Source organism: Hibiscus syriacus, unplaced genomic scaffold (assembly GCF_006381635.1).
Source record: "Hibiscus syriacus cultivar Baekdansim isolate YM2019G1 unplaced genomic scaffold, ASM638163v2 tig00110293_pilon, whole genome shotgun sequence".
In the NCBI taxonomy this organism is placed as follows: domain Eukaryota; kingdom Viridiplantae; phylum Streptophyta; class Magnoliopsida; order Malvales; family Malvaceae; genus Hibiscus; species Hibiscus syriacus.
Genome location: NW_024062665.1, coordinates 76533 through 94857, shown reverse-complemented (window position 1 = coordinate 94857; position 18325 = coordinate 76533). Strand labels below are relative to the sequence as shown.

General features: G+C 34.1%; 1 protein-coding gene and 1 pseudogene across 1 annotated transcript; one reads left to right on the top strand and one right to left on the bottom strand.

Annotated features, from left to right (window-relative positions):
• Positions 1-6878: 6878 nt before the first annotated feature.
• On the bottom strand, positions 6879-9791 carry LOC120116316 (annotated as a pseudogene).
• A 385-nt stretch (positions 9792-10176) lies between these two features.
• Positions 10177-11875, top strand: LOC120116297 (30S ribosomal protein S5-like). The gene is made up of 7 exons (XM_039136818.1): positions 10177-10188; positions 10633-10683; positions 10761-10868; positions 11199-11294; positions 11431-11529; positions 11667-11725; positions 11827-11875. Exons 1-7 carry the CDS (start codon positions 10177-10179, stop codon positions 11873-11875), a joined length of 474 nt encoding a protein of 157 aa, XP_038992749.1.
• Positions 11876-18325: the final 6450 nt, after the last annotated feature.

The following is an 18325-nucleotide window of genomic DNA, read 5'->3' as shown; positions in this document are numbered from 1 at the left end:
TTTGAAAACTAATTTAGAACGAATATCATAGTTTGATGATGAAACTGAAATGTTTAAATGTTTAAAGACTAATTTAAAATAAAATTTACAATTTCACTGTATAATTTTAATTTAGAACGAGTTTTTAAAGTTTTATTTATACACTATTAATAATTTTTTATCCTAAAAATAAATCAAACCTCAATTAATTTTTTAGTGTATGCTTTATATTTGTTATTTAACATGGATCTTGATGCATCAAAAACCTTGAAAGTTTTAAAAAATGATATTATTTTTGTGAGAATGTCGTACTATTTAATAGATTTTTTTAATTATTATTTTGGTTGATGTATGGTCAATTTTCTGATGTCTACTCTTCACTTACAATTTAAAATGAAAATTTAATGGTTAGAGTAACAGAGTATGCTATAATATATTATTAATAATGAATTTTTATTATGATTTTAATCAGTCACGTGATTTAATTTAAATAAATATAATAAAGATTATTATTTATATTAGAAAAATTATATAAAATTATTTTAAAAGTGGTGTAATAACTATTTTTATATTTTTAATTATGAATAAAATGGTTAGTAAAAGTTTTACTATTTGTATTTAGTTTTTGAGTGTTTTGACGACACTGCGTTATATACCCATTCTAATTTAAAATTTTAAAAAATAATCATTTTAATTTGCTTTAATGATAAAAAAAATTTTTTTCTATAGTGAGTCTGGATTCAAACAACTGCGTCTACAGAGTGTGTATACATTACAATTGATTAATACAATTTTAAACAAATAACACCTTATAATTCTCCGAACTATCAAGAAGAGTTGGTTTACAAGTCAATGTACCGCAACTATTAGCTTATGATATAAGCCATGACATACCACAAATATTAGTTTATGATATAAGCCGTGACATTTTGGTTGACAAACGAATTTTACCTATATCAACTCTATCTTGACTCTTAAAATTAATAAAAGAAGATTTAATGGTACTTAAGGGCTTTCAAATATTTTCATTTAATGTATACTCATGGGTAGACCACTTGAACTATTAGAATATAAGACGCTATTTCGTTATGGTGGCCAACAAAAGTGAGTCAAAAAGAGAGATTCAACCTAATCGAAGCGGTTGACCCAAAGATGATCGAAATCCACACATTTGACATTTGACATTTGATCGAGTTCTTCCCAAGGATGCGCAAATTCATATCCACACATGTTTAAATCCCTGAAACCCTAAATATTTATGCGTCTTTTTCAAGAGAATTGCAGGTTAGAATCTCATTTCTATTAAGATTTTAGATAAAGAAACTACACTAATTCTCGCTGAACTTTTAGTACAGATTTACTTTGGTCATCAATCTAAAAAATGATATTAGAATCTCTATTATTGAAAAAAAATATTAATTTCAGAAATTTAGAATCACTATTATTTAAACTATTAACTATACCCGATATGACACGTTCACATGTCACTGCATATGAGTTCACATGTTTATGTGTTATTTCTTTATTTTTTTTGAATAATTTAGGGTGATTAAAGATTATAAGGTTGTAATTGTTTAGAATTTTTTAATCATTTACAACATACACATGCAGATGTAATTGGCTGAACCGAATACTTCTAGGGAGAACAAACACTCCATTTAATCATTGAAATCACTTGATGAATTTACTTATTTAATAAATTAATGTAATTTAATAAGATACGATAAGTCGTCATATTATTAGTAAGAAAAATGCGACTGTCTTAACTCGAATTCAGATTTGGTACTCATATAAAAGGGGTCCAAGTCCTAACCATTAAACAAAATTAAGAATTTGTTAATTTTTTTTACAATAAATATGTAAATTATTTTGTAGTTGAAGTTAATTACTTTGTTTTATGAAATATTAATTAATAATATAATTATAAATTATTTTTTTATTATTTATATTACAAAAACTAAACGAATGATTAATTAGTTTATCAACCACTTGCTCTAACCGTTATAACTTTTTATTATAAATCACAAAAAATGCAAAGAGAGACATATAAATGTAATATTTATTTAGGTAGCATGCTCCTACTTTAAAATAAAAATACCAACAATTCAATATTTAATACCATCAGCCATATTCGACCTCTAGCTACTTACTTTTCAGTGTACAAATTTAATTAAATGGAATGTGGTAGGAGAACCAGATTCCAGGATTTGGTTCTTGATTTTATTAATATATTATCATTTAATTTCAAATAAACAATTAAAAGCACGTATAGAATATTAGATGATTATCAATTTATGAAACAAGAAGTTGGCATTTTGCCAGCTTTCAACACCCATAATGTGATCCATTTGACATATCAATTTTAATTTAAGTCAGATCACATTGTCTATTACAAACTAAACATTATTTAAAAATACAAAGGAATACATCTGATATACCTTTTAAAAAAAACATCACCTAATCTCATGGGAATAAGTCCAAAATTATTTTATCACGCTTTTTTCATTCGTCAAAGGAAATTAAATACCAAATTTAAAAAACATATGTATAAAAATTAATAAACTCCCTCTAAGTCCTTTTCTTTAGTTTGAATAATCTAGAATGATTATAAGGTAATATATTTCATAATCTAAAATGATTATAAAGTAATATAAGATATATGTTCATATAGCGGAGGTTGATGTCATATATGCAGTGGAGTTGATGTTGATTGGAGTTAGGCCTTGTGTGTGAGTTTGGATTTTTGGGGGCATGGTTTAGAGTTCTGGTATGGGCTTTTGACAGCATCTCCGGGCTATACTAGATTAACCGGACCTTGGAGCCTAGGCTCGGGTTGATGGGTTCACCCTTCTTGCACAGTTTAAGAACTTAAAAAAACTAATATTGGTTTGCTCGGACCAACAAAATAATTTAAGAAATAATGTAAATGTTTGGAATAATTATACGAAGATTACGAAAACAACGTAATTTTATCTTAATGGATAGGTGTGGGTCATCGATGGAAATCACTAAATCCGCGTAGATTTAGGCTCAAACCATTAAAACCAACCATGGCGATAACCGTCGGAGTGGGTCAAGCAAAACACGAGGAAATGTTGGCGACCTCCCAAAGCTGGAACAGTTAAGCTAAACACCAATGGAGCTATTGATCCACAAACCATGGACGCTACAGGCGGGGTATACTCAGGAACAAAGCAATGGCTAGTTGGATTCCATCAAAACATCGGCCGCTGCTCCGCGTTTCAAGCCGAGTTCTGGGCACTATTTGATGGGTTAACCCTAGCGTGGAACCGTGGCATTAAAGATGTTGAGGCGGAACTCGACAATAAAGAGGCTGTGGATACACTCAATGACACTCCACATATGCATGAGGCTTCAATTATTGGAAAGGTTCGAAAGCTCCTCTAAAATCAGTGGAAGGTGAAGGTCTCATACGTTAGACGAGAAGCGAACGAAGTGGCAGATGCATTGGCACATATAGGAAGAAATGATAGGCTGGGATTCATGGTGCTCCACAACCCACCTAATGAAGTTCGGCACACCCTCAACCTCGATAGATGAGTAGAGTATCACCACTGCTTGGCAGTGTTTTTTCTTGTTAAAAAAAAGACATTTATGTATTCTAATTAGGCTCTTGTTAAGCTTTTATTGTTGTAGTAAGTTTGGCGTCCAATAAATATTTATCACAGCAAGAATAAAAACGTGTTACCACTGGTGATCCCAAAGCAGTTACTCCACAAAATTAGTCAGCGCCTCTGAGACAAGTCAAGTCTTCCGACGTCGTTCCAACATTGTGATAGGTAGTTTGTTGAACATGTTGTCTTGCTTCCCTTAATTTCGTCTTAAAAACTGCAACAGCAAAAGAACTCCTCCATCATTGACCAACAAAGCGGAATTCATCATCACATCTCCTTGTACAATCCAGGAAGATTCATGGCTCGATGGCTGCAATTGATTCAAGCTCTAACGTGGGCTCTCCTGTTGACTTTAATGGTGAGCATAGCATCGTTTATTCCAGAGATGGCTTTCGTGTCTGCGGTATCTCCATCGTCATCGTTCTCGCGATCCTGCAATGCTGAAGGACTTGTAAGGATCCCTTAGACTTCCCAAGGGAGAAACTGTGCTTGCCGGCTTATACGGTGAAGAGGTCCAGTGTGGATTTCTTTGTTCCTACTGTTTTTGCAGGTCTTGTTGTTGCTGCTTCTGCATGTGCTGTTCGATCTCTGGGCTTATGGGAAAATGAAACAGCTTAATACATGTTTGCATTCTGATTCTTGAACAAATTTAGAAGTTCATATAATAATAAATATCGGATGTGTTGCTGGATCGCATGCTCATAATACAAAGATTATACTTGATGTTGCAACCAAGTTGTCGGTGAAATTTGACGTGTAAATGTATTTCTAACAATTGAATTCTGATGTTCTGTAATAAACGATTTTTCATTTCTGGATAAATTGTAATAAACGAATTACAGGCAACAAAGCAACCATTTTTTTTCCTGCTTTTCTTTTCTCGTAGTAATTAAATTTGTTTTTAGTCCAGAACATTGTTGTAACCTATCGTCTTTAGAAAGCTGGATGCAATTCAGTGGTAATAAAATTTATTTTATTCAAGAATTTACTCTTTTTTTTCTCTACACACGAATATAAAGATCGGAGGAAATTAGGTCTGAAGTCATTCCATTATTTATAAGTACTTTTGTAATCACATAATTATAAATAAAACTTAGAAATATCGATTAAGCTACTGGATTCATCTTTTTGTGATGCAACAGATTTTAAAATGGTGTAATAATAAATTAATTTTTATCGTTTATAAATTCAATCAATTTGTTTTAAATTGTAAAAAGAAAAATAGTCGTTATGTTATAAGCACCGGCGAAGCTATTTTATAAAAAAAAAAAAAAAAAACTGGCGAAGCTAGACTCCCCCAAAAAAAATATAAACATTTTTTAATATAAATTTTATATAAAAATATTTAAAAATTAATAAAATAATATATTTTAAAAAATATTAACACATTTAAACATAAATTGACACACATTATTCATTTTCATCCACTTAAAAAAATTTCTTCATACGATTTATAAATTTGACACCCAAAAATAAATTTTCTCTAAATTTAATACTCAAAATAAATTTTCTAACTCCGCCTCTGACTCGAATAATCGGGTACTCGACATCTCGGGTATCCGAAAATCCGGATACCCGATTTTGAACACCTTTAGGTCCAAATATATGATTGCCATGTTTGTCTATAAATATTGATTATGCCATTGTATATTTTTTTAATATAAATATACGATAAATATAGGATGAATGCAATATAATATATATTCAAAGACTTTTAATTATTTAACAATGAACATTCGTACATTTATATACATGATACTCGAATATGAGAATTTAACAACAAATCCTTTATAGGATCTTCTTCTTAAGTGAAATTATTATTATTTCTTTTTCAAATATCACTTTCTCATCAACCAAACGGCACACATGAACCAGTCACAATTCGGTGAAACTGAAACAGCCAACATATTCAGATGAAAGATCCCATCCTTCCCTTTTAGGATTAAATCCTTAATTTCTTCAATATATTAACACACTCAAAATGCTTTAAAAAACATATACAACATAGTCATGGAATTATAGAAAGTGGTACCTCGATCAACAAGGTACTAAGAGATTGTCGCTTTGCTTCATCATCGACCACCTTGTCGGCCTCGTCAACATCCTTGCTATTATTTTCCTTTACAACAGATACTGTTGATGAGGCTATTATTTTGCTGCTATTGTTTCATCATCGACCTTCTCTAGAAATACATGAAAATATTGAATACAATTCTTTGACGGAGTGGACAGTATCTGTATTTATACATAAAGTTTTGCTGCTATTATTTTCCTTTCTAATTATTTTATCATTCGACTTCTTTTTGTTTTAAGATGAAGTTTTGCCACTGTCAGATCAGCAGCTTTTTCATCTCCATTAGTGGGTTTAAAGTGGATTTAAAGCGGTGGAAGAAGCAAAAGGAGGAGGAGGTAAACTACGCGTGGATTTTTATTTTAATTGTCAACTTAAACTTCTGTTAATGTGTTAATGGTCGAGGGATTAAAATCTAACAAACTAATAATGTAAAAAATCAAATTATTTATTTTAACCAGTGGCAAAACTCGAATAGATCGAAAACATAATAAACTATTTATATAGTTTCCCAATTTTAAACTACATAACCTTAGATATTGGGATGAGTATTAGACATTTAATATAAAAAAATTGATTATTCAATTTAAATTCTAAAATTGATAATCGAACTCATTTACTAATTCAAATTAGATAAATTAACTTAATAAATTTAATTTTTTTGATTAAACTAATTCAATTTATTCAATTAAGTTGGTTTAACTATTTGCTCGTCCCTGCCTTAACTGCAATCACAGTTGTAATCAAGCGGCAAGGATTTGCCGAATGGTGGTACAAATCTATAAATGGTATAACGATAAAAAAAAAGTCATTAATATTTGGTTGAATAATTATTTTGATTTTTCTTCTTAAATATTTTAATTGTTGATGTTTCATTTTGAAGTAAGAAGGTCTTGTTGATAAAATTATTAGTCAACAAACAGTTAATGTTTTAAATTAAACGATAAAATGAAATATTTTGGTCAAAATATTCTAGAAAATAAGGATTAAATTAATTATTTAGTCAAATATTAAGAGTTTTTTTAACTTAAAATAAAATGTAAGATGACAAAATACTTTAAAAAAATATAGACTAAAATAATTATTTAACCAAATGTTAAAAGTTTTTTTTTCATTTCATTTTGCCTTTGTAAATCAAAATGTTGGAACTTTTAATTTTGTACATTCTTAAAAATCAAATAGTAGGGAGCTCCAATATCCATGAAAAACGCAATATTGCTACAATGGGATTCAAAGAAGAGAGCAGATGATAATATCAAAGGCTGAAATTCCATTTCCCATGTTTCAAAGTCAAACCAACTGATGGTCAAAACGGCTGCTTGAGGATAGTGCCAACACATTGAAATTTAAACATAATGAACCAACAAAAATCAAGGCACCAAAATTTACAACCAAAGTAGGGCCGTAACAACATTCCCAACCCTATTGTTCCCTCACACCGTGCCGTGCCGTGCTTTCCAATCTTTCACTCCGTTCTCCTTCACCTTCTTTCTCTCTGTTTTGTTACAAAAAACTACAAACAAACAATTCATATGGCTATGCCACAATGATGGTCTACACTTCATGCCTTCTGCTCCCCATTTGACTATTGCTTACACTTTCGCAGCAGATATCGCTGTTCTTAATGCCTTCTTTCTTCGTTAGCACGGTTTTCGACTTCCTCGGTATGCACTTGGAACGAACTCCATCGATCTCCTTTTCTGCCAACTGCAGCTGCAAGCTACTGATGATTCAAAGTTCCACAATTACTCAAAAATGAACAAACAACAAGGAGAGCAAATACGGATTAGTAATCTTGATGGCCAGCATTTAATATGAACTATCATTAAATGGACAGATGGCTAATGGCAGAAAAGGTGAGAAAGAAGATCATCATTTCCAGTTCATGAACAATAGATTGTACCTGTACCAACAAAGTGAATAGCCTTTAGCTGGCTTGCCGCTAAAACCCAGTACGAATATTACATTGAATAACCAGAACAAGCCAAGCGGGGTCTTTTTCAGACCCAGAACAAACTTTGCTTACTTGCAACAGTTCAGTTTTGAACAAAAACTTCAAAGCTATTCATTGCATCATACCCTAAATGCTTGTACACTTCAATCACATCAAGATATAGTGCTTGGATTGTGCCAAAGCTTAATCACATTGACGCTAAATTGTCAAAGTTCCATAGCTAGTAATCTCATATGATGAATCTAACAAGATTAAACAACATGCAAATAACTTTTATCAAATTGCTAATAAAAGTTGGGTGTTTCTTGTCGTGTTTGGTCTCACAAAATTCAGATTTTGTAGAGTTACTATTAAAAGTAATTCGTTCTTATGAACCCATCAAATAACCTCGTGATAAAAATAATTCATTCATATGACCTACCATATAGGGTGTGTTCATTGTCACTAAAAATGATTATGAACCGATACTATTTTTTAATCTCGTGTGACTATTCAAAAAGTAATTCATATTGTTCAATGGTTAACAAAGTTACCTATCGTCATTGTAAGAGGAAGATCTCTTCAAGGAAGGAACTTCAACTTTCTTGGTTTCAATCAAGCTCCCACTGAAGTACTCTTTATCTTCCAATCTTACCTTGAGAAGCTCCCAATATCCCTTTCAATCCCACCTTCTTTCCTTACATGGCTACAATCTCCTGCTCCACGAGGTAGCCTTGATTTATAGTGGCCAATCAAGGAGAACCCTTGATCCCTCTCCGAGCACGGTCCACAATCCTTGAACGAGATCGAACCGCAGGATATCAACTGCATCAAAACAGAAGACGCCTTCATTCGACCACTCTGGGAACCCTCGGCGGTTCGATACAAGTTATCTTCGTTACCACCGCCACCACCATTGCACAACTTCAGCCGTCCATCAGCTTTCATCAATGATTCCAATGTCTCGGGACTCGAATCCGACGGTGGAGGTGAGATCTCTTCCCTGTTCAGCTCCGATGTCTGGTTCTGCTCCAACTCTTGACTTTCACTTTGCAGCTCCTCAATCTCCGTTTGCTTAACCATCGGCTTTCGCCTTCTCTTATCATCAGTTTGAGTCGATGCGTCAGCAGCCAGTCCCCGAGCTGACTCGGAACTTGACTCGGCCTTGTAAACTCTGTATTCGTGGAGATCAATGGAACTCCACGACTGATTTCTCCGCCGTCTGATTGACGGAAAGTCATGATCTTTGTCGGACTTTTGACCGTCCGACGGTTTTGTTAGTCTAAAAGAAGATGACTCTACTTCGAGGGATTGGTTACTGATCGAATGGTCGAGAATCTCGGATCCTTTGAGAACATTCTTGACCGTTAGATGGATAGACAAAATCGTTGTCTGCTAAGTCGTGCCAAACGAAGCCATTTTTGTAACTCCTGAGTCAAGTAAAACCAAGATGATGAATTAAAAATCGGACGGTGAGGAGAAGTGATAATCTTATCAGACGGTTAGGAATGAACGAGAGTGTTACCGCTTACAGGACCAAGAGTATAGGGTAGCCATGCCTTTGCCTCGAAGGAGGTTTAGGCGGTTGATTACATCTGAAGATGGAAAGAAAGATATAATTTTAATATCAAACTGCTGTGAAGTTATTTTTCTCAGCATCCAAACAAAGAGAAGAATAGGTTTTGATTGGGGGGGGGGGAATCACTTCTTTTTACATTTTATGCTTTACGAGATAACAGAAAGTTGGCCCTTTTTTGTCAGCTATGGAATTGAGCATGACCATTTGGCAGAAGGCATTTCTTGGGTACGTAAAATTCAAAATTTTGGACTCTTAACTTTCCTACAAACCAAACAGAGAATTTTGGGGAATGGAAAAAGAAAGAAAGTTTTGTTGCTAAATTCTGCAGAAAACCCAGAAAGGAAACGAAGCCCTTATACCTTTGAGATAAAGCCCGTGATTAGAAGAGAGAGGAACTTCCATGAAATGAGGGTGTTCAAGCAGGCCATTTCTGGACAAATAGTAAACAACAGAAACTTTCCTTTGAGCTGCGTTGGTGAGAGACTTGGGTTCAGTCCAGGTTTTATGCCTTTCTGGGCTTATTTCTCTCTCTTTCCATTTCCCAGAAACAACTCCAAACTCTGTGGTTCTTCTACCTCTGGAACTCGAGGCCATTGCACTTTCTCTATCTGCAAAGCAAAACAACAGAAACAACAAAGATGGTGAATGAGACAATACAAAGAAGAGAGTGGAGGTGATATAATATAAGAGGAAGGAAAGTGATGTTACCCGAGGAGAGTGAAGGCAGCAGATATGGGTGGATTTGGATTTTTGTAGGAAAATGAAGAGTGTGTGAAATGGAGAAGAGAAGTGGAGAGTTCAAAATGAGAATGCTGCAGACAACAGCTAGGAAATTAATAAAAGGGTAAAAAATAGTAATGGTCACTTAACTTTTCTAAAGCTTTCATTTAGGTCCCTCAACTTTTAAAACTTATAATACAATCCCCCAACATTTAGTCCATTTGCAATATGGTCCCTCAACATTTAGTCCGTTTGCAATATGGTCCCCTACGTAACTGTTGGGTGACCATATTGCAAACGGACTAAATGTTGGAGGACTATATTGTAAGTTTTAAAAGTTGATGGACCTATATAAAAGCTTTAGAAAAATTCAGTGACCATTACTATACTTTACCCTAATTTTTATTTATATTCATGCTTTTCATGGGTAGATTATCTGGCCCTCACTTGTAGAAATATAATTTTCATTTATTTGGATTGGCAAAATAAACTTTTCTGCGTTCTGGCAGAAGTACAAATTATTTTAGGTTGATTTGTATCAATTCAATTTTGTAAGGGTTGTTAGTGAGCTATTACAGTTATGTATTGATTCTCTGTTCGACCTTAACCGAATCATGTGATGATTTGCATTGTTTCATTTCAAGTATCAACTTTGTGTTTTTCAAGCAGTTTCATGTTGCATGTAACTAACTCTGTTTTTGTTGAATGACGACAGGGTTTTGATTTGAGGTTGATAGATATAAATCGAACTTGTAAAGTAACAAAGGTAATATAATGCAATTTGATTGAGTTTTTTTGTTAGATTGATTTCTATGCAACTCATTTGAAGTTGATATTGTTCAGGGAGGTCAAGTGGTCAAGTACACCGTTTTGATGGTGTGTGGAAACGATCATGGTGTTGTTGGATATGCAAAAGCCAAAGCTGACGCAGTCCCTATTGCAGTCCAAAGGGTAACTTTCCACTGCTTTTATTTATAATGTTATTTAATTCTGCACCATAAAATCAATAGGTGAATCGATTCTTTATCTTCTATTACTTGACTGGTAAATCTGGTCTATTCAGACAGACTGGTTTTACGTCCTGGTAATCGTAATAAGTTTCAGCTATGATTTCTTTCTTACCATGATGCTATGATTTCTGGGATGCAGTATTGAAATCAATTTAATTTGAAAGATGTATAATATCATCAATGTTGTCTACCATGACCATGTTCTTCTATATCATTGTCAATAGCTTGATGAATTTACGTGATATGTACCGACTCATGTAACCTACAACAGGCACATGAGAAATGCTTTCAGAATCTTTACTATATTGAACGACACGAAGAGCACACTATAGCCCATGCAATTCAAGAATCATATAAGAAGACTAAGGTGCACATAACTCTCTCATTTTTATAACCATTTTAATCTCAATCTTGGTTTTTACAGTTGAGTTAATTGTTCACGTTTGTTGATGCTCCAGTTTCTCTGCATTCATTCTACTTCAAACCATTTATGCTTTTGGTAGGTCTATCTCTGGCCTGCACCAACTGCATCGGGTATGAGAGCTGGAAGAACTGTTGAAAACATTTTGCTTTTAGCTGGCTTTAACAATATCAAATCAAAGGTAATCAAGCGATATCGCTTCCATGTGCTCGGACTCGGGTTTTATTGGATTCTTCATTCATTTGAAGATTCTTGGGGTCCCTTACAATGGTTTTTAGAATTCAACTTTTTATAGGCTCATCTGAACTATCTTCTCAGGTATTGGCTCAAGGAATCCTCACAACACTGTCAAGGCTGTTTTTAAAGCCCTCAATGCAGTAAATAACTCGGCCACCCATATAACTGGAATAGGGTTTTGAAACAAGTTGCTTTTGGGACAGCCTGAATAACATAAGTAATTGCATTATTGTTTGTGTAGGTTAAACACCAAAAGACATGCAGGAGAAGTTTGGGAGAGCGGTTGTTGAGAAACACTTGCTTCAGTGACCATAGCATCATACCACCTTGTATTTTTCTCTCTCTCTCAATTTACAACACTTTTGAGCTTAAATTTTGTCATTGATTGATGATGCTTTGTCATGTGTTTGGTTTAGTCACCGAATTCCAGATATGTCAAATAATCTGGGGCTTTGATTTTGAGCCTAATTTCTTTAGAATCTTGTTTTGCAATTTCTCCCTCTTGATTATTTCCATATGTTCTTTGGAAGGAAACTAAAGAAGAGTTTGGAGAGTTGTTATCTGTCCATTTAAAAGCAGCAAATCTCCACAGTTTCATGACAACGTTCAAGGAGAAAATCTAGAATATGTACAATGATTTCATCATCTGAACGTAATAAAATACCCACTAAATGCGATCATTAAATAAAGATTGTGGCTTCACTTTACCACGTTTGAGAATGCTTTCAATCTCCTTGGGAGGGTTGAGACCCATTGCTTGAGCTCTTTCCCAGCGATCAGGGTCGTGGCTGGGGCGGCGAGAACTATCGACCGTGCAGGGTCCCCCAAAAAATGGCTTCAAAAAAATATATATATAGTGACGTTTTACCAAAAAACATCATTATAGATAGACCTATTACGACGTTTTTTTTTAAAACGCCACTATTATTGAGGCTTTATTGATAAAACGCCATTATAGACGGATCTATCGCGGCGTTTGTCAAGAAAATGCTACTATTATTACCCGAAATCGAATATATCTAGAAAACACGGGACATTTTATACGAATTTGTACAAGGCCCCCGAAAACCCTACCACGGCCCTGCAAGCGATCAAGCCTCGGTATCCCAATGCATGGTCCGAAAGCCATGTTCATATCAAATTGCCTCAGCACTTGCTCCTCCTCGTTGAAATCATATGCTTTTAACCAAAAAAAGAAAGGGTAAAGTATAGCAATGGTCACTGAACTTTTCTAAAGCTTTTATTTAGGTCCTCTAACTTTTAAAATTTGCAATACAGTCCCCTATCATTTAATCCGTTTGTAATATGGTCCCCAACAGTTACGTCGGGGATTATATTGCAAACGTACTAAATGTTGAGTGATTATATTGCAAGTTTTAAAAGTTGAGAGACCTAAATGAAAGCTTTAAAAAAATTCAGTGACCATTACTATACTTTACCCTTAATAAAAAGGGCTCTTCTTAAATCAGTTCTTGGCTTCTTGTAGTTGCAGTAGCATGTCAGTCAAATTCCTAGTTTATTTCTATCCGTACTGTAAATAATTAAAATACAAATTCCTAGTTTATTTCTTAAATCAAATTGTATACACTAGACATTACTTCGATGAATATGATCATTCAAAACTTGTAAGACCACAACATTTTTTGAGCAATAAAAATGCAATTTAGAAACTTATTCAAATTAAATTCAGTTTGGTGTAATTTTGAAAAACCTCGGAAAATCTAATGACTTATTCTATAATTTTTCTATTTATTTTTTAGAGTCAATATTCTCATTAACTTGTCGAGTTCTACGAGCCTTAAATGGATTCCTTAATTTCCCATTATGAGTTTCCTTATTGTAATAGAAAAAACCATTTAATTCTAGTAATAATGTTTTTTTAATGTGGAAAATTGGTCTCCTTTTGAAAAAAAAATCCCTTAAACCCTAGTCCTATGTGCATCAGTCGACATTATATGTTAGATGCTACCATCACCCCTTTTTATACTAATTAACCTCTTTCTCTCTTCCCTTTTCAGCATTATCAACCCAAATTTGTAATGGTCTAAACTTACCATGATAAATAATACGAGTATTCTGCATGTCACATTAGACTCTAAAGTGATTCGAACACATACGAATTCTTAATCATGCATACTAAGCGAAAAAAAGGGGAAAATCATATACAAGAAGCAAACATATCACGCATTATACGTAATTATTTACAAGCTAATCATGCTTTACAAATAACCGAGTTAACGAATTAGACATGCAAAAGCAAAATAGTCATTTCACAACACATACAAGAAATTTACATAAATTTACAGAATAAATTAAATTATTAAACTTTACCAAATATGGATTAATTGTGGTTAAATTTTAAGTGAAAACGGACTTCAATTAGATACTCGATTGCATTTACAAATTCTAGGGACTAAAGCATAAATATTTCAAAATATAAATTTCAACAGAAAATACAAAAGTGAAGGAATCAATATGTAATTAATGCTATTAAAGGGTGACAGAACAAATTTCACATAAATCTGACTTAAAACCAATATTTAATTAAGAAATCAAGTTATGGATCAATTTAAATTCATTTTAAGGTTTAGTAGTCATCCTAGGGTCTAAGGAACATTACAAGTCTTTAATGAATACAATTTTATTATTTTTCATTGAATACAACTTCAAGGGAGCAAACTTTTTTTGCGGGAGATTGTTCCTTTACAATCCAATAGCCAAAAATCATCAAGGGATCGATCCATTAAGGGAATGATCAATCCTTTATCTGAAGGGACCATTCCTTTCTATCAAGGGATCAATATATTTTCTGGATAACCCAGAAAGTACACATAAGCATGATATCAAATATAACCTATAAACATACTTGATACACTTAAAACAAGTTAAAACACATATGTTACATGTTTCACATCATCAATTACACAAAATAACATATTTTTGGAATCAAAATTCAATAATTGCATAAGAAGTCAACTTTGTAAAACTTAATCATCTTATACATTATAGGCCATTTCATACTTCCTATAAATCTAACATATTATGTACCAACATTAAAACTTGTCTAAATGCTCAACACATTCAATTAAGGCAAAATTCACATTTTGGTCACGTGTTGCATACTTGAACAACATGCATAACTTGGAATTGAACTTCAACATAATTCAATTGACATCTAAATCATAATCCAACATTCAACATAGGTCATTATAGGTTACATAAGTTCCAACACACTAATAAATGTGCAAAGCTAACCATATATCCCAATTAAGGTTCTCACATTGCCTCAACAAAAACAATGTTCAACATACACTTGAAAAATGTCCTTTGTTTTGATCACCATCAAGTGCGTTGTCTCTTAAGCTCTAAATCAGTGTTTAATTATTTGCAAAAGGCAACGAGAGTGAGCTCACAAGGCTCAGTGAATAATTAACATTCAACACAAGATATACGCATGAAGATTAAAAGAAAGCATCATATATGTCATGAAACTCATTGTTTTACCTCTCAATTAATATGTTTATGTATGGCCTAAAGTCGCCCATATCGTGATATAATGGTACATGGTTAAACTATTCGGATAATCAAGGTTCACGACATTTAATGCGTAGTGATTCCACATACTAGTTATTATATCCTTTTTCTTTCCCTAGAGGATATAATAACTATTGAAAGTCAAAATATCATGGGCGGCTATACAAATTCAAATGGGGTTGCTAAATTGATTATGTTAGGCAGATTGAAAATGTTGAATTTTGAAGTGGTAAAATCACAAAATTTAGCCATTGGACTTTAGGGTATTTACAAGATTAGTCCTTAAGTTTCAACTATAAATACCCTAGCTCATTTAGCTTCAAAATCATCCCAAAGCATTCTAGCTTTCTTCCAATACTAGAGAGAATTTAGAAAGTTTCTTGAGAGTTGTTTTCTCCTTTTTATCAAGAGAGAATTATCATTGTTTTCTCCTTGGTAGATCGGGAGAGGTTGTAATTCCTATTTTCTCATAGTGAAATTCTTCTACCGTTGCCCGTGGTTTTTACCCTATATTATTTATGGGTTTTCCACGTAAATTTTGTGTCTCTTTTATCTTCATTTTTATTTTCTCAAATTATCAGTTGCGATTTTGCTCTATCCGATAGCCGTCTTCCGCAACAATTGGTATCCGAGCCAGATTTGAGTGTGTAATATCTGCTTATTGTCTTTGTGGTTGCCATCAAAAGGTAGATCCTCCAACATAAGAAAGTAAGAAGGTATTACCCATTCTTTGACGGTTCTAGAGAACTATTCACGATAGTGAAATAGTGGGAGTTATCCGAAATAGAAGCTATGGCAACGAAATTTGATATTGAAAAGTTCAATAGGAGAAATTTCTCATTGTGGAAATTAAAGATGAAGGCCATCCTGAAGAAAGACGAGTGTCTAGCGGCTATCAGTGAAAGGCCGGTGGATTTTGCAGATGACAGCAAATTGACGGAAATGCTATGACAAACTTTCATCTAGCATTAGCAGATGAAGTATTGTCAAGCATCGAGGAGAAGAATACAACTAAGGAGATATGAGATCATCTCACCAAATTGTACGAGGCCACATCGCTGCACAATAAAATTTTCCTTAAGAGGAAATTGTACACTCTCCATATGCCAGAATCTACTTCAGTGACGGAGCACTTAAATACACTGAACACCTTATTTTCTCAGCTTACATCCTTAAGCTGTAAAATATGAGAACAAGAACGTGCTGAACTTCTACTTCAAAGTCTACCGGATTTATACGATCAACTCATCATCAACTTGACAAACATTAATGTCACCAGTCTAGTCTTCGATGACGTTGCAACTGCTGTTCTACAAGAAGAAAATCGGCGCAACAATAAGGAAGATAGACAAGTAAATATGCAACAAGCAGAAGCGTTGACAACGATGAGAGTGAGATCAACAAAACGTGGCCAAAGCAACAGTCACAAACATGGTAGATCGAAGTCAAGAAGAAAAAAGAATTTAAAGTGCTACCACTGTGGAAAGAAGGGTCACTTGAAGAAGGATTGTTGGAGTCTAAATAAAAACTCCAATCCACAAGGCAATACCGCAAACACTTTAGATGATGGAGATGCTCTATGCTGTGAAGCGTAAACCACCGCGGAAGGTAGAAAGAAATATGCAGATATATGGCTCATTGATTCAAGAGCAACATATCACATGACCTCAAGAAGAGAATGGTTCCATCATTATGAACCTGTCTCAGGAGGATCTGTGTATAGTTGCAATGATCATGCCTTAGAGATCATTGGCGTGGGAACCATCAAATTGAAGATATATGATGGAACAATTAAAGTTGTTCGAGATATGCGACACGTGAATGGCCTAAAGAAAAATTTATTATCCTACGGATTGTTGGATAATAATGCAAGAAACACGTGAAGGAATCATGAAGGTGTTCTGTGGAGCGCTTGTGGTGCTGAAAGGCGAAAAGATAGCAGTAAACTTGTACATGCTGAAGGGAGAGACTTTGTTAGAAGCAGAAGCCTCTATTGCCTCATGTAGTTCAGATTCTGCAATGTTATGGCATCAGAAACTTGGACACATGTCAGAACAAGGAATGAAAGTCCTTGTGGAGCAAAAGCTACTTCCAGGCTTAACAAAGGTATCACTTACTTTGTGTGAGCATTGCATAACAAGTAAGCATCACATAACAAGTAAGCATCACCGGTTAAAATTCAACACGTCAAATTCTAGAGGCAAAAGTGTTCTAGAATTGGCTCACTCTGACGTATGGCAAGCACCAGTTACATCCCTAGGCGAAGTAAAATATTTTGTCTCATTTATTGATGACTACTCTAGGAGATGTTGGGTGTACCCTATTAAGAAGAAGTCAGATGTGTTTTCAACTTTCAAAAACTTCAAAGCACGGGTGGAACTTGATTCTGGAAATAAGATCAAGTGTTTCAGAACAGATAATGGAGGAGAATACACAAGCGAAGAATTTGATGACTTTTGTAAGAAAGAAGGCATCAAAAGATAGTTCACAGTGGCGAACACTCCTCAACAAAATAGAGTGGCAGAGCGGATGAACAGAACCTTGTTAGAAAGAACAAGAGCAATGTTGAGGGACGCAGGCCTAGAAAAATCATTTTGGGCAGAAGCAGTCAATACCGCCTGTTATTTGGTGAATCGAGCTCCATCAACTGCATTAGAGCTGAAGACACCAATGGAGATGTGGACTGGTAAACCAGCTGATTATTCAAACCTCCATGTATTTGGAAGTATTACGTACGTGATGTACAACTCCCAAGAAATTTCAAAGCTAGATCCAAAATCCAGGAAATGCAAATTCTTGGGGTATGCTGATGGAGTAAAGGGGTATCGCTTGTGGGATCCCATTGCCCGCAAAGTGATCATCAGCATGGATGTTATCTTTGTAGAAGATAAACTACAAAGAAAAGAAGACGATGATAGCGCTGACAAGTCAGAGACTACACAGATACATGTGGAAAAGGAGGTTGAACAAAGAGATTCTTCTGAAGCAGAACCAACACATGATGAACAAGAACCAGAGAGTTCTGAAGCTCTAACAACTCGTCAATCAGATCATGTTAGAAGACATCCCAATTAGCACTCAGATTATGTTATAGAAGGTAATATTGCATACTGTCTTTTAACAGAGGACGGTGAGCCATCAACATACCAGGAGGCAATAAACAGCTTAGATGCTTCACTGTGGATGATGGCGATGCAAGAAGAAAT

What these genes read in the sequence shown, in the direction of transcription:
- LOC120116297 (XM_039136818.1), top strand. An exon ending in TCCCTATTGCAGTCCAAAGG is followed by an intron (nt 10,869 to 11,198) that starts GTAACTTTCCAC and finishes AACCTACAACAG; the next exon opens with GCACATGAGAAATGCTTTCA. An exon ending in AATCATATAAGAAGACTAAG is followed by an intron (nt 11,295 to 11,430) that starts GTGCACATAACT and finishes TGCTTTTGGTAG; the next exon opens with GTCTATCTCTGGCCTGCACC.